Here is a 15663-nt window from a genome sequence, read left to right on the forward strand (position 1 = left end):
ATGGAGATGACTCAGTGAAGATGCACCTGTAATAACAAAATCACAAGAAGTTTTTTAGGCACTTGTGTGTAAGGGTGAAGAGTGAATAGATGGCTCACTCTTTAGTTCAGAGGAAGCTCATCTGTTAAGTGACAACATGAAGCTGCACATAAGTGTCTTAATCAGAAAAAAATTATCTGAGAGGGACACCAGTAATAGTCTCTCTTACAAAGAATGCCTAAGCTACAACTTTATCTAAGACTGTTTTTTTACATGTGTAAATGTGGACATTTGCAAAATTTAAAAAGGAAGCAAAATTGTAGTTCTTATGGCCCCAGATGTTTACTATATAAAGGTTCTAAATGCTTGCTTTTCATTACTGTTTTATTTCCAATGCATTTTGGCTGTCATAAAGGATTGGGTGCTGCCTGCTGATGGGTCAATAGTGCATTGTGGCACTTAAGGTTTATCTCTTGGAAAATCAATCCCTCTGAGCGTAACAAAGCACAAAAGCTTGACAGGTTGAAATGTATCTTAATATTGTTTTAAATTTAAAATAATAATAGTAATAAAATGTGTGGTACCTAGGTGTTCGACTGAAAGAAGGCTGCAATATAAATCGGAGTTTGTTCATTCTGGGTCAAGTTATCAAAAAACTTTGTGATGACCCTTCTGGGTAAGCAACTGTTTGTATACCTGTTATAAGATGAGGCACTGCTAAACTAAGAAATTAAAATCCTTTATAATGTTGTGTAGGTAACTGTTTCAAATTACCTATTACCTTTAGAAAATATATTTGTGTTTATGCAGAAATCTGAATTTCTTTTTGTTGTTGCCTCTTTATTAGCTTCATAAATTACAGAGACAGCAAGCTGACTAGAATTCTGCAGAACTCCCTTGGAGGAAATGCTAAAACGGTTATTATTTGTACAATTACTCCTGTTTCTTTTGATGAGACCCTCAGCACTCTTCAGGTAAAGCTTCTCACCTCTTCTCCAGCACTAGTGATTGTAGATATATTTGGGGGTGGAAATTGTAATCTGCGTGGATCTTTAATGACATGGATCTTCTGAAGGGCCTCTGTAAACTCAGAACTTGCAATTTTTTTTTTTTTTTTTTCCACACAGCATCTTTTCCCAGTCATTTTGTGCTAGGTTGTCTACCTAGAGCTTTTTGCAAATTGGAACAAAGCTACTTCTCTCACTTTGCAGGCAGGAGATAACCACTCTTATCACATTTGTTTTTTCCAAACATAGAGAAGTCTTTGCTAGCACAAGATGTTAGGCACTGCAGGAATTGAACTGTTAATGAACAGTGTATATTCTTTAGGTAGGATTGTCTCCCTTTTTTACAATCTTTCAAGCTTTTTATTAAATAAAAAATAATTTGAGATACTCTTAGTTAAATTTTTTAGGTAATAATATCAAGCAAGGAAAACTTAACCTTTTCAAAGCTTTGAATACATTCAAAATAAGCTAATTCAAATATTTGTATTCTGTATATGCTGCTCTTTATCTAATAACTCTCCCTTTAATTCTGTTGGAAAATACAGGACAAAATAAGTCTTTTTAGATATTTGTTCTTCAACTCTTGCCCATGAAAGACTTTTTTTTCAGTTTGCCAATACAGCCAAAGGAATGAAGAATACACCAAAAGTCAATGAAGTACTTGATGATGATGCTCTCCTGAAGAGATACCGCAAAGAAATTCTGGATCTGAAGAAGCAGCTGGAGGAAGTATGTAATAAACTCAAATAAATCAGTCCTTAGTACTGATAGCTTGGAGACCACCTGTTTTAAACCAAAAGCAGTTAAATTTGGGGTAGTAGGTGAACTCTTTAAAGTGATATTTGCCATTTTTATTGAGTGAATGGACATTGAATAGGTGATGAATAATCTAGAGCAACTAATGATGGTCAACATCTGTGTGCAAGCTAAGGTTGAATGAGATCAACTGGCAGAATTGTTAATTGGTTACAACTAATCAGTAGGTTAACATAATTAAGAAATCGAAATCTGTGATGCCTTATAGCATACTTTAACTGATCAAAAGAAACAGTTCATATCATTAATTGATCTGAGAAGTGATTGAATGTCTGTTAAAGATCCCAACTTCGTATTTCCTTCCTTACTGATGTCTAACTTCAGTTTGAATTGCAGGAAGTTGCAACTGCACGAATATCACTGGCAAAACTTAGGTCATGTGTAGGTGGAAGGTGCATTTAGAAAATGAACAATAGTAACTTCTCACCAAACAATGTAGTCTGTTTTTTTCTTCTCTAAAACTCTATGGAGCTGTGGAACAATCTTGCCAGTCTTGTTTTACCCCAGATGATAAAACAAAGGAAAACAACAATGCTGAACACCCTGTTCTAGTGCATTAAATCAATGAGTGCACATTTTTAATTTCAAATTATAAATTAAATGCCCTTAGAGAAATTTTTTAGAAAAATTATTTCTTATTTGTAATGATAATGAATTTGCAACATGAACTTAGGAATATGTTTCCTATCTTCTGTGATAGCAGGTAGTGATTTATATTTGAAAGTATGTTGGGTTTTTTGTGGGGTTTTGGGGGTTTTTTTGTCCCTGGAAAAATCTGAGGCTGTATTGTTTCTGGGAATTTTGACCACTTTTAAAAACTAAGTCTACAGTCAAATTGTAGACTGAATTGTCAGTTTCAGTATTAAGGATTAAAGATTTCTCTTCCACACTTAAAAACAACTACACACATATACTCTTAAGTATCTTCTGTAGGAGTGGTTTCTGCTTTTAAAATGTCAGTTTGATTAAAATTCTCTTTATGGAAGGTGTCTTCAAAAACTCAGATTCATGCAATGGAAAAGGACCAATTGGCCCAGCTGTTGGAAGAAAAAAATTCCCTTCAAAAAGTACAGGAGGACAGAATACGAAACTTAACTGAGATGCTGGTGACTTCTGCTTCCTTTGCATCAAAAGAGAATGTTAAAGTAAGCACCTATTCCAGATCTTACGTGATAACTCTAAAATACTTTGCAAAAGGTAACATAAAATACAGAGGTTTATATTGATAATGAAGAAGTACGATGGGCAATTTTCACCCTTTTTTTCCGTATTTTTAAAGGGCTAACTTTTAAATAAACTTCTGACTGTCAATTCAATGTTGCCTTGTGGTGAACAGACTGCAGGGACATTTTACTTTCCAACTAATTTTGAGGAAACTGCAAAATACTGTCTAGTTAACTGCTGATACAGATACTGATACAGACCTAGCCTGAGGCAACATTTACTCTCTACCTAGTGGTTTGGTTTTATCACTTTTTCTGTGAATACTTTTTTAAAGGCCAAGAGAAGAAGAAGAGTTACGTGGGCTCCTGGTAAAATAAACCAGGCAAACGTGAACTTTTTTGAAGACTTCGAAAATACAATGCCGACTGAAACAAAAAAAATGAAGTTGTCTCTGCCAGCAGTACCAGATGTGGAGGATTGTAAGTAACCAAATGGTCTTTGAGGTCCTTTCCAACAGAGACCATTCTATGGTCTATTTCATTTTCTGTGATAAATAATTTTGCAAGCATTGCATTACATTTCCCAAAGGGAATAAGTTGATCCTTTTATAGCACAAATTAACAGGACTCCAGGTGTTCTTGTGCATGCTTTTCAATGAAAAGTGCTTCTACCACCCTAACTTCCCTGGATATTGAGCTTTTAATTTCTTAAGACCAAAGTGGAGAGCTGTGAGGTAAATGGCAGGGTCTATGAACAGTCGCCATGCAGCCTGCCCACATCCCCTGTGTTTTTTGGGAAAGTGTTCTTTAACACAGACTACCATTTCAACCCATGATCTCTCCTCAAAAATGGAGAGGTGTGTGTGTAAAATCCCCAGATCTTCAACAAGAATAGGAAGTCATCACTCAAAGATCAGATTGACATTGAGGTAGAGAAATTCAAGGATTCCTAAGAGGAGTGAGCTGAAAATTGAAAAAGAAATTTTCTAAGAAAATTGAACTGAAGACAAGAGGACAATTTAGCAGTACTGTTGCTGAACTACATCTTACATCCTTATTATCTCTTCTGTCAAATGTATTTGCTTGTAAGTGGATTGTTCTGGGCTCTTTTTTTTTTCCCCCTGTATGGGGCTGGGGTACTTTTTTTCCTTAAATCTTCCAGGTTATTACTGAGTGGTTCTTTCCTTGACACTCAAACTTTTCCTAGTCTGTAAGTATATATTGTGGGTTTGGTTTAGACACTAACTTGTGATAAGATGGTCAACATAAGTATAGGTATGGACTATAGTGGTGTCCCTTTCATAACAGAAAATCATGAGAAGTCATCAGAAGTCTTTCTCAGTGCGCTGTGGTTTTGCCTTTGAATGATTGCTTCCAAAATGGTAAAATTATTTTATGAGAAGATTCTTGATGCTCAGTTTAAGATCTACTGGTACTTCTGTTAACACACCTTTCTTTTCAGCTACCTTAGAGAATTCGGAGTATGACAGCCCTTGCCTGATGGTTCCTGATCAAGTTTCAGAAGCTGAATGGATTGCTGGTCCTAACATGAATTGGGTAACCTCATAATCCCTTTTCGCTTTCTGATACTGCGCATGTGCATAACATGGTTCTCAAGCAAGATCAGCCTTACTCTTCTGTAGAACACCAGTATTCAGTGTCTGCAGAATTATTGAAACTGTTTAGAAAGTCTTTTGGACATCTCTGTGAAGCTGTGGTATGGTTCTGTGCTTCTATGAGTTTGTAGCAAATGATCCAGTCAACTTTGGTCTTTAAACAGGACTAGCTGTGAAAAGACAAGCAACTAGGAATATAATACTCAACTCAGCTTGCTTTATCTTGTAGGTCTGCTAACTGAGAGTGTTTCTTTTTCTAGACCCAGAAAGACTTTGAAGAATCTGTGCAGCTCTGTGAAGCATTAGCACTAGAAAAGGTAGGTCTGTTCTGAATTTTCTAGAAATAAGGCTGACATTGCAGCAACAGCTTCTGAAGTTTCTTGTGCCTCTTCTATAGGATATTGCTGTAAATGAGGTCAACGTCCTGCAAGCTAACTTCAATAACCTAGTGCTGGAAAATGAGCAGTTGAAATCAGAAATAAATGAAATGAAAGAGAGACTGAAGGAAAAAACAGAAATAGATGAATTTGAAGCACTGGAAAAGCAAACACAAAAAGATCATGAGGTAAGGTGCATTGAAATAGAGAGATATGAATTCTCTATGCTCAAATGCTTTCTACAGTTTATTCAGTGTACCTGGCCTTGAATGTTGATTCACATTGGTGAACGGTGTTATAAGATACATTCAGCAACAGAATGAATGAGCCCAGGATTTCAACTGGATTTACTTGGCATGTAAAATTCAGACAAATTTTTGGAGCATTGTATGATGAAGCCTGGTTAAATATGTATTTATGTGAATATGTATCTATACATTATTTTTATAATGTGTGACTTGAATTTCATTCTAGACTTCTGTGAGGCAGTTATTTTGCTGCTTAAATACATTTTAGAATTGAAGTGAAAATATGATCACTAAACCGTACTTCTCATAGTTCTTGAGCGAGAGGTCTTACATTCCAAGATAGTTCATGTTGGTAATCCATGGACTTAACATGAGCATTAACTTTTAACATATTATTTAACTTAGTCATGAAATTATTTTAAAATAATAGTAATAGTAAAATCAAAACGTTGTATTTTGTGCCAGGAAGTCACAAAAATGTGAAATTATCTACTGGATAACTTAAAATACAGGAAATGCTGACTTTCAGTTCTCTTCACCTCATTGTGTAGTTACTTGAGACGTTCCTTGTTTATCCAAATGTTTATGTTCTGATTCTATAGTCTAAAATCCTTACCACTTGTATTAGGTTCTGCCTGCCTAAAGGCTAGACTGTGAAATAAGTTATGGCAAAAAAACCACCCCAAACTAAAACAATAACTCGAGGTATTGAGACATGGATGTATTATTCCATTTCTTTCCTGGTACCTTTGCTGGACGTTACTTGTGTGCATTAGTCTGTGTAATATTTTCTGATCTTGATGCTAGCGTTGAAGTTTGTTACATCCTTTTGCATCTTTATTCAAGGTTAGAAATTAACAGTGTCACTGCTTATTTGCATTGTGTTCCCTACAATGATTTGTGGATCTTAAAGAAAATGGCTGCATAAAATATTACCATTTAGCTTGTATTTAAGTTTCTTTTTAGAGCCTTTGTATGCTAGACTGAATATGCTATCTTCCTTAGCTAATGTTTAACAAATCCTAAGTTACAGGTTTCCCTGCAAAGTTTTTGAGTTTTAACAGATGTAATGTCTAAAGTAGTTTCCATTGCAAGAATTGGTTTTTGAATTTTTTGTCTTCAGATATCTGAAGACAGTCCATAAAATGTAAGCATTTATTGATACCCACGTAGTAGATTAATTATAGCAATACTGAAAGGTCAGATACTTCACCAAATACAATTAGATGAAATATATCAGTTTGTACAGGTAAATGACGTAGGAATATCATAGGAGAGTGCTTGTTTTAAAGCTTTTTCACTGATCTTAAATTTGCAGATTGCATTTTCTTACCTTTCCTTGTGGCTATACATAAATACTTGTAGATGAGTGTTTATTGTAAAGCTTTTCTAACAAAAGACCAAAAGAAAGAAATTGAAAAAGCTCCTATCTGATCTTCTGCCTCTGACTTCTTTCAGAGAATGGCACTGAATGTGTTCATGGCTTTTTTTACTTCCGTTTTGGCACTTTCTCATTCCTTTTAGTGACTAGATTAAATCATAAATATCTGCACTGTGTCATAAAAACCTGCTTAGCATGACTAGAATTTGAAGTGATGTATCTGTACATTTTCTGTATTAATTGCTTTGATCACATTGCTCTTGCTTGTCAAACTATCGTGGATTAAATTGTACTTTAATCCTTTCTAATTACTGGGAAGCTAAAACAGAGCTTTGCATCTCATGTATCTGTTTTGAAAGAGTATATAGCATCTTGCTTTGTAGCTGTTTAAGTAGATGTGAGAGTACATACTAATAAAAAAGAAAGCACTAGATAGACCTGGCTAGTTTTCATGGTGTTGGCAGCTAAAACTACTGGTGTGGGTGCTTTCTAACATCCTCTGCAATTTTGCTTTAATTTGCTTCACAGATTCAACTAATGCATGAAATTACCAGCTTAAAGAATCTAGTTTCAAATGCTGAAGTGTACAATGAGGAACTTGAGGTGAGCCTCTCCATGAATTTACAGGTAGTAAGACTTGCATGACATATGCTTGGTTTGTTTAGTTTGAAACACTGTATCTGCTGAGGACAAGCTGGACATCATTGTGCTTGGGTTAATCTTACCAGCCATGAGGAGGATATGTCTAAAAACCGTTAATGCTTTCTGTGTAAGTTTTAATAAATTCTGACCTGAAAAAGCAAACTGAGCACTAGAATCTTCTTTCCCCCCCCTTTTTTTTTTTTCTCCAACTTGTAGGCAGAAATAAATTCCAAACTGGAACAGCTAAAAGAGAGAGAGAACAAAATAAAAATACTACAGAATCGTGTGGAGGAATTGCAAAAAGCAGGAGTGGAAAAAAAGGAGAAGTCTTTTTCAGTGGTAAACTTGAGTCTTCTACTGGCTTGAGAGATTACTTTGTTTCTTCTGAGATGGATTAAATTAGGCTTAGCCATGGTATGATGAACATCTGCTTCCCTACAGATCTTGGGAAAATTTGTTCTACAAACCTTAAAATTCTGATTACTACATGTATCATATAGCAGTACTCTGGGGAGGTCAAGCTGTGAGAAATGCTGCTGTTTATCCCATCTCTCAACCTGCTTCTCTTCCCCTTAAAGTAAACTTACTGAGTTTTCGTAGCCTGCATTTACATTTTAACCACATTAAAATGAACACATTTGCTTTATTATGGCTCTATAGTTTTTTTGCTTCTTCGAGTGTTGTCTTTTTCAGGGAGATTCTGATAAACTAATTGAAGAAATTCACCAGCTGAATAAATCCCTCTTAGACAGTGAAGCTGTAGCCTTGGATGCCAAAAAGGAATCTGCTTTTCTCAGAAGTGAAAACTTGGAGTTGAAGGAGAAGATGGCAAGTACTTGTTCAACTGCATTTATAGCTGTACCAAATGCTGTTAAGGATGTGTCTGCTTCCAGACTAGTGAAGAAGGTCATCAGTGTGGTGAAGCACTCATCATTAGCTTTCTCCAAATACTCTAAGTAATACTTTTATTATGCAGTTTGTGGAAAATGGGTCTTCAGGAAAGAGATAAAAAGAAAGTAAAGGCTTTTTCCTTAGAGTGGGTGGTTAGTTTTAGGTTTGCCAGAAGAGAGAGCACAAAGCAGCAGTCTTTAGGGCATTATTAGGACATAAGACTTCAGACCTAATTTTACCAGGGAACAAACGAGAATAAGATGTGGACTCAGAAGTGGGATGGAGCTTTGAAAGAGTAAAGACATAGTAGCAGCAGTTATGGCCCTGACCTCTAAGGCATGTTTTGTTAGAGGGTTCTGACAGGAGTGCAGTTGTTAATTTGTGCCTTATTCTGCCATATTTATCAAAGCTGGTCAGAGTGACAACAGCAAATGAGAAAATGAATCAGATTAAATGTCAAGTACATAGACTTTTATTCTGTGTGTGACTTGCATGTTGTATTGTTTTCATGAAGAATGAACTCTTAAATAACCACAACCAAATGCAAAAGGATGTTCAATTATATCAGAGGCAAATAGAAGCGGGAAAAGCCAGTTACCGAAAAATGCAAACTGACTTGCAGAGAGAGCTCCAATCTTTATTTCAAGAAAACACAAGACTAACTGCGCTAATGGAGGGAAAAGTTCCAAAAGGTACTGTTCCAGGTGGTGCCTTTTCCCTGCTCCCTCCCTCTTCCCTTCTCCTTGTAATGGTGGGAAGATAAGCAAGGCTTTGGCTCTTGTCTTCCTCATACCCAGAGACTCTGTCAGTATAAAGCAACCAGGGTATCTGGTATTGCTGGCATGGAGTAACTACTCGAGCACTTTCTTGAACGTTCTGGAAAATTAGAGCTTAAAAATATTTTGCATTTTGCACAGTCAAGTTAATGAAAATTGTTGGAGAGAATCTAAAATAAATTGATTATCAACCTAACAAGTGTTGACAGAAGTCAGACCAGGAGCTTAGTCTTTTAATTGCTGGCAACAGTAAAATGTACTTTTCTGGAATTATAATGGTATGACACCCAAAATGCATTATAAATTTTCTGCTTAATTTAAAACGTGCTTTTTTTCTCTTGCATTCGCTCATTAGTCTAAACTTAATTTTCTAGATTTGCTTTCTCATGTGGAGTTGGAAAAAAAGGCAGCTGACTTAAAAGGAGAACTAGAAAATGCTTTGAAAGAGAATGCACTTCTACAAAAACAAGTAGATGAGCTATCAGAATTTCAATCTCTACCAAATACTGTTGAGATGCAAAAGAAAGAGGTAAAAAAAAATCTAGCCTTTTTTCTTGGTTTTGTATTGTACTTCACTGGTAATGTACTAATGGATATGAAATTTTAAAGCCAAAAGTTGTCGTGAGTCAAGCCAACCTGAGATTTTACAGTTAAGTTTGTTAAATTGTTGCTTCTCAGATATTCAATATTTGTACATAGGAATAAGTTTGTTTAGTTTAACATGTTTAGTCTCTGATTACTATAGTTAATCATGATTTTCTAGTCCAACTTTTATATGTCTATTTGCTATGGTCACCACTGACAACTGAATGTATAGATATAATAGTGCTTGATCCTGGACACTTCTAAAACCGATTTTTTTTGTCTAACTGAGCAAAGAGAAAATGTCAAGATCTCTTAGTAGAAATTCTGCTTGAGAAGTGAGAGATTTACCTTGCAGATTCTGGAAAACTTGTTAGCAAGCTTTTTATTTCCTGGCAGGTAAGGGATTAGTAGATTAAGTATGCTGTAAATGTTTTAAAGGTTTGTTTGCAAACACTTTCTAACTTCCTCTGTTCTAAGGACCACGTGCTACTAAGTATGTGCAGTGAAAATTATTCAGGGCAAATAACCTACAAAACTCATTAATGCTTTGCAAAAAGTTCCAAACCCTCCAAGGGTCTACTTCCACTAATCAACAAAATGTAATTAGATGTTAACAACTTCATCTCCGTTTTGACGCCTTAAGTTTTTAGCTTTTATGTTTTTCAGATTCTGTACTGCATTAGTGTATAACTCTGAAATCTATATAAAATGCTAGTTAGCTTTCTTCACATTTTGGTCAGACTAAACAATTGTTCTGGGCCTGGGAACCAAGGTCACATCATTTGCCTCAGGCCCTGGAAACTATAAACAAAAATCGGGTAGCAGGGAAAAGCAAACCGGGGGAATGTGACTTCATTACCTGAAGCTATAATTGGATCATTAACCTCTGATATGCAAATAGACCAAACTTACAACTCTCTGAGAACTTGTGACTGTTGTCTATCTTGGGTGTAGCCTCTGCCAGGCTTTTGCACTGCCCAAGGTGTATCCTTTGAAGGCCTTTAATAAGTACCTACTTTTTTCTCTAACACTGTCTAGCCTCTGTTCTAGGTGGCCAGTTCAAGGCATCAGTATCATGAAGAAAGTATTGATAGATATAATATCCAGTTTAGGAGTCCAGTCTTAGGTCAAACATAGGAAATAGGAAGTACTGAAGAAGAGCTAAAGAGCTAGAAGAGAGATTTCAGGACTTGTGAAGGGGTCTGTCTTCCTTCTCTTTCTTTGCTAGACAGTTCCTACAGAGCAAAACCCAGTGTATGTTTGCCTGTACTTCATTTCCTGTATCTTCACATGTACCTGTTTATTATGTTGTTCTGGCAAATACTGACTTAGAAACCACTGTACGTTAATGCTGTTTTTCTGTTGGCAGATTCTTGAAAAATGTGAGGAGTTACGCTTATTAAAATTGGAAAATGAAAAGCTGCTTTCTGAAGCAGCTGATAATGAAATGAGACTTAAATGTATGTCTGAAGAAATTGAAAAATCAAAAGACAATCTCACAGATGCACAACTGAAATATGTGAAGTCTGATGAGGAATATGTAGCACTTAAACAGCTCCATAAAGAAATAGAACAAAAATACATAGCTGCATCAGAAACCAATGAACAAATGAAGCTCCAAATAGAATGCCTATCTAAAGAAGCACAAGAGTCTAAAACAATTCTGGATGAAGTAAAATTAGAGGTCAGTGTCAGCTTGCTCCTTTCTACATACGAGACTTGATTTAATTCATAGTGCTAAAAAAAAGGGGTTTGGAGAAATACTCTTCAAGGTATAAATTACAATATCACTGACTTCCTCTGGCGTGAGTGGGTATTACTTATTCTGTGCCAGGAGTATATTGAAGGTCTCTTTATTGAATGATCTCTTTTTATAGGCAAAAAATATATGGAAATATATGTTGCCCTAGATTATTTTCTAACTGACCTTTTAATTCTCCTTTTCCCATTCTTAAGTAATATTTTTATTATGCCAAGGTTTTTTTCTATCAGTGCTGCTCTCACGTACTTTATATAAAGTCATAGATACAAAGTTTCCTCATTGGGAACTGGAGACTTTTTAGAACATGGGTTTGCTCAAACCAGGGAGAATTGCCACAGAAATTTGCCATTAGAATAGAAAAATAAATATTAAAAAATCTAAGAGAAAAGGAAGTTAAACATAGATATTTTTGACAAAGCTTTGGGCACTACTCTGGCTGTCAGATGCCAGCTGTGGTTTTGATAATTCCTAAGATATGCTACAGTTTCATGTGTATGTTTCAATAAGACTCTTGCTGCTAAGGAGCCATCACAGGAAGGTTCCATAACCAAATGCTTATTTCTTGTGGCAAAGAGTATAAGCAGTGACTTAGACTAATTATGAATTTGCTAGCTAGCATCTTTCATCCCTTCTGAGTTCATAAAAGACCTGTGAGAACATGTACATATAATGGAGTTCTGCATAACAATGAAAGTGTCTGTCCTTTTCCTTTGCAACCTAAAGCTCTCTAGCAAAATGAAAGAACTGGAAGAAAAAACAGCAGAGCAAAAACAACTTCTTGAGCTAAGAGAAAATCTTACTCAGACTCAGCAGAAGTTAAAAGAAATGGAGCAATTAAAAGAGGAAGAAAAGATTAGTGAAATGCGATTGGAGGCCAAAGATTTGGAGATCCAGGCAGTCTTGCAGCAGCTTACAGATTGTCAGGAAGAAATAAAAACCTTAACCCAGGAAAGAGATGACCTGAAGCAAAAAGGGGAGTTTCTCCAAGCAGAGACAGAGCAACTCAGAGAGGATATAAAGGACACTGTTTCAATGGTAGGAATTTTGCATTTTTAGAAACAGATTGTACATGTTAGGAGAAAGATTTATAAACCATATTAAAATATTCAGGAGCATATAGGAGTGGAAGTTTGTGTGGTTGTTGTTAATCAAGGAATGCTTTCTAAAATTACAAAATATATGTATTTTCTTTGTGGATTTTTTTCTCTTGTATTCTAAAGAACATCTTGGCACATGAAGATCTGAGAAATACACAGAGTTCTCTGAAGGAATCCCAGAACATTGTTAAAAAGTTGGAAAAAAGTATTTCTGAAAAAGAATCTCAGATTCTGAGTATTGAAGAGGCACTAGGGAAAACCATTAAAGAGCTCCAGACACGGGTAAAACTTTCTTCAATAATTAAAACAAGCCCAGTTAATCTGCTTGTAGTCTCTTCTGCATGTCCTTAAAAGCTTTCTAGGCTCTTGGTAGCAAGTGGGCAAGGAAACAGTACTGCCTAATCCAAGTCTGTACCACCTGCTGCTGTTTCTGTGGAGCTTCAAGGTCTAATGTACAGTCTTTTGCTTAATTGTGTGCCCAATAGTTGTGGATTTGAGTGGTGGCATTGGATGGGAAACGGAAGAGGCATTTGATTTTTATATTGAATTGATGAAACTGATGTCTTTGCATTGTTTTTCACTAGATCTCAGAAATGACAGAAGAAATGAAAATCATCACATCAGAGAGAGATCAGCTTGCTGAGGAGAAATCAGAAAGTAATAGTTGTAGAGAAAGTGAGCAGCTTCTGATGCAAAAGGAGCAAATCATTTTCCTTACAAAGGAGAACCGTTCATTGCAGGAGAAGCTGGAGAGTTTACTTTTGGAAAAAGAGGAGTGCGGGGAAGGAACTTTGGTAATGATGCTAAAGCTGTAATGGAAAGCTTGCTTATTTAAACTTGCACTTGAGTGAAGTAATTGCAAAAAACAGTGCTGAAAAGTTGTGTACTTGACTGTACCTTGTTAAACTCCAAGTTCATTATGATTTACTTGAGATATAGGCTCACCATATTGTTTATATAAGTATAGCTATATATGTATGGATGTCTAGTAGTAAAATCACTATAAATAGAATATTATCTTAATACAGTATAGTAATGATCTGTACTGATCTGCAAAGAAATGTTCTATAATGAAGTAGGTGAAGCTAATAACTGCTCATCTGATAAGCTTTTTTAAACTATAGGCAGAACTGACTTTTTCCTGGCACTGAAAGGGACATTGCAACCAACAATTCCTGTAACTGGATGTTCTGATTGCACTTTTGTGTGTGTTTTTATAACAGTGCCTCTGTATGTGGTACATAATCAACTTGTCAGAGGTGTCAGATATGTTTTTCCTAAAGCTGCTTCCTGAATCTGTTTACTTGTGTCTCTTACAAAATAGATGCCACAGGGTCAAGGACCATCGATGGAGCAGGAGCTATCTCTTCTGAGGGAAGAGCTGAGCCAGGCACAGAGGAAATTGCAAGAAATGGAGGAAGCCAAGGCCAGTGAATATCGAGGAGAATCTGAAAAACTGGGGAAAACAGATGTTATTCCAAAACCACATGACTCCCAGGAAGTCAGCAGCCAGACAGAAAGAGATGAGGAGGGGGAGGAGGATTTTAAAATGCAACTGGAAAATCTCCAGCATGAGAGAGACCAGCTAAGAGAAACTCTAGAGGAGACAATTAGCAAGGTAATAAAAGTAGTCTTCTTCCTGCAGGAGAACAGCTTTAGTGGATTTCTGTCTTAGATTTTGGAAGCGCTGTTCAGGTGTTAATGTACTTTAATTGTGTCCAAAGAACTCAGAGATGCAGGAGGCGTTGAGATGTACTCGTGAATCTCTTGGACAACATCAGGAGACGATTGTGGAGCTGAAAGGAAGTATTTCAGAGAAAGAAAATCAGCTCGTGAAGGTGCAAGAGGCATTGAAGGAAAAAACTGATGAACTGCAGCAGAAGGTCAGAAGCAGTTTTGTCAAGAAAGCCAGAAGTTCTGTTGGGCTCGGCAGCCCACGTCTTCTGCAAACTTTTGTTTGTAGGGCTGCAGTAGATGTAATAAAGAATCCAGTTATTTATAACCAAATCTGCCTTGGTGCTGAATGACTAAATATTATTTGGAATCAACAATGCACTTTGACCTCTGTCTGTTTGCCCAGCCTTAATTTTTTTTACAGTCCAATAATGTAAATTAGCTATGTAATTCTGAAGATCCTTGAGCAACTTTAGGACAGCTTAGTTCATTCTTTAATTTATTTCACTATTATAGATTTGTCCTCTACTTTCTGTTTTTGTGTCTGAAGCCCGTGTGGATTGTAGGCTTCATCTTTAACTCTCAGTCACGTCCCCTATCTGCTGTGGATACAGCAAGTGAGGCATTTTCATGGATTTAGAATGTCTTGCGCTTTTTTCCACATTTACTTTTGCCTGCCACTGAGACAGAAGCACTGACACTTGATTGGCTTTTAAGCAAAATTGGGGGGTTTTGTTTTGTTTTTTTACTTATTATAGCAGGAAGCCATTGGGGATGTCTTCCTTAAAATAATCCTTTTATAACGACCCATATGTACAGACAGTGCTTCTGAATGATGCTCCAATAACACTCTTCAACCCAAATCTCATTGCTGGGACAAGAAAACTTAGGAACTTAGAATGCTACTGGTTGGTTTTTTCTCTCTAGAGTACCAAATTATTTATGCCCGTTGCAAGAGGTGATTACAAACACCAGTACTGGTTTTGATTTGTTCTTTGCAGCTCACTGAAGTCACTGAAAACCTGACTCGTGTCTCAGCTGAGTATGGCAACCTCCAGGCAGAAAAGGAGCAAACTGAGAGGGCAATGACTGAGCAAGTGTGTCAGCAGCTTGAGAGAATCACTTCACTTAACAAGGAGAAAGATGAGCTACAGCAAATGGTAGAAACTTGTAAAGAAAGGGAAGAACATTTGTTAAAGGTTCAGAGGCAGTCAGAGATTTTGAAGGACAGTCTAACAAGCAAGGTGAGGAGTTTTGCTGTTTTGTCACTGTTTTGTATTATGCTGTTTTGTCACTGATGTGCTGAACTCTTGCTCAGCATAAATCCTGTTTAATTTTTAATTCTCAGCACATCATTGTTATGGTTGGTTAAACAAACATGAACATGGGCAAATGATTTTGTGTAAGTTTCTTTACTGATATTTAGGAATAGCATCCTCAACTTGTCTTAGCTTTGCAACCCATGGATTTGGTCTGTCTTTGCAATGAATGTGATTTTATGTGATGTGTGCATTTTTAATATAATAATCAGTGCTTGAACACGTATTCCAAGCTTTTAAAGGCTCTGTGTAGACAGCGCGGACTTAACTAGGTTTTGAATCCTTGGTGCATTTCACACTTTGAGTAATAGGTTTGGTTTGGAAGATTTT

The 15663-nt window shown here is 36.3% G+C and overlaps 1 protein-coding gene across 1 annotated transcript in view; it reads left to right on the forward strand.

The window, feature by feature from the left end:
* The window catches only part of LOC120753463 (centromere-associated protein E-like), a 37403-nt gene that overhangs the window by 6064 nt on the left and 15676 nt on the right, over positions 1-15663 (forward strand). Inside the window, exons 10-29 of the mRNA XM_040065718.2 lie at positions 568-655; positions 827-953; positions 1596-1715; positions 2789-2947; positions 3301-3445; positions 4428-4522; positions 4842-4898; positions 4979-5146; positions 7116-7190; positions 7446-7568; positions 7923-8057; positions 8635-8812; positions 9271-9425; positions 10851-11165; positions 11967-12278; positions 12464-12622; positions 12925-13134; positions 13665-13958; positions 14065-14223; positions 15016-15258. Coding sequence (XP_039921652.1) covers positions 568-655; positions 827-953; positions 1596-1715; positions 2789-2947; positions 3301-3445; positions 4428-4522; positions 4842-4898; positions 4979-5146; positions 7116-7190; positions 7446-7568; positions 7923-8057; positions 8635-8812; positions 9271-9425; positions 10851-11165; positions 11967-12278; positions 12464-12622; positions 12925-13134; positions 13665-13958; positions 14065-14223; positions 15016-15258 — 3317 coding nt within the window. The remainder of the gene's footprint in view (positions 1-567; positions 656-826; positions 954-1595; positions 1716-2788; positions 2948-3300; positions 3446-4427; positions 4523-4841; positions 4899-4978; positions 5147-7115; positions 7191-7445; positions 7569-7922; positions 8058-8634; positions 8813-9270; positions 9426-10850; positions 11166-11966; positions 12279-12463; positions 12623-12924; positions 13135-13664; positions 13959-14064; positions 14224-15015; positions 15259-15663) is intronic.

Source organism: Hirundo rustica, chromosome 5, assembly GCF_015227805.2.
Source record: "Hirundo rustica isolate bHirRus1 chromosome 5, bHirRus1.pri.v3, whole genome shotgun sequence".
Lineage (NCBI taxonomy): Eukaryota > Metazoa > Chordata > Aves > Passeriformes > Hirundinidae > Hirundo > Hirundo rustica.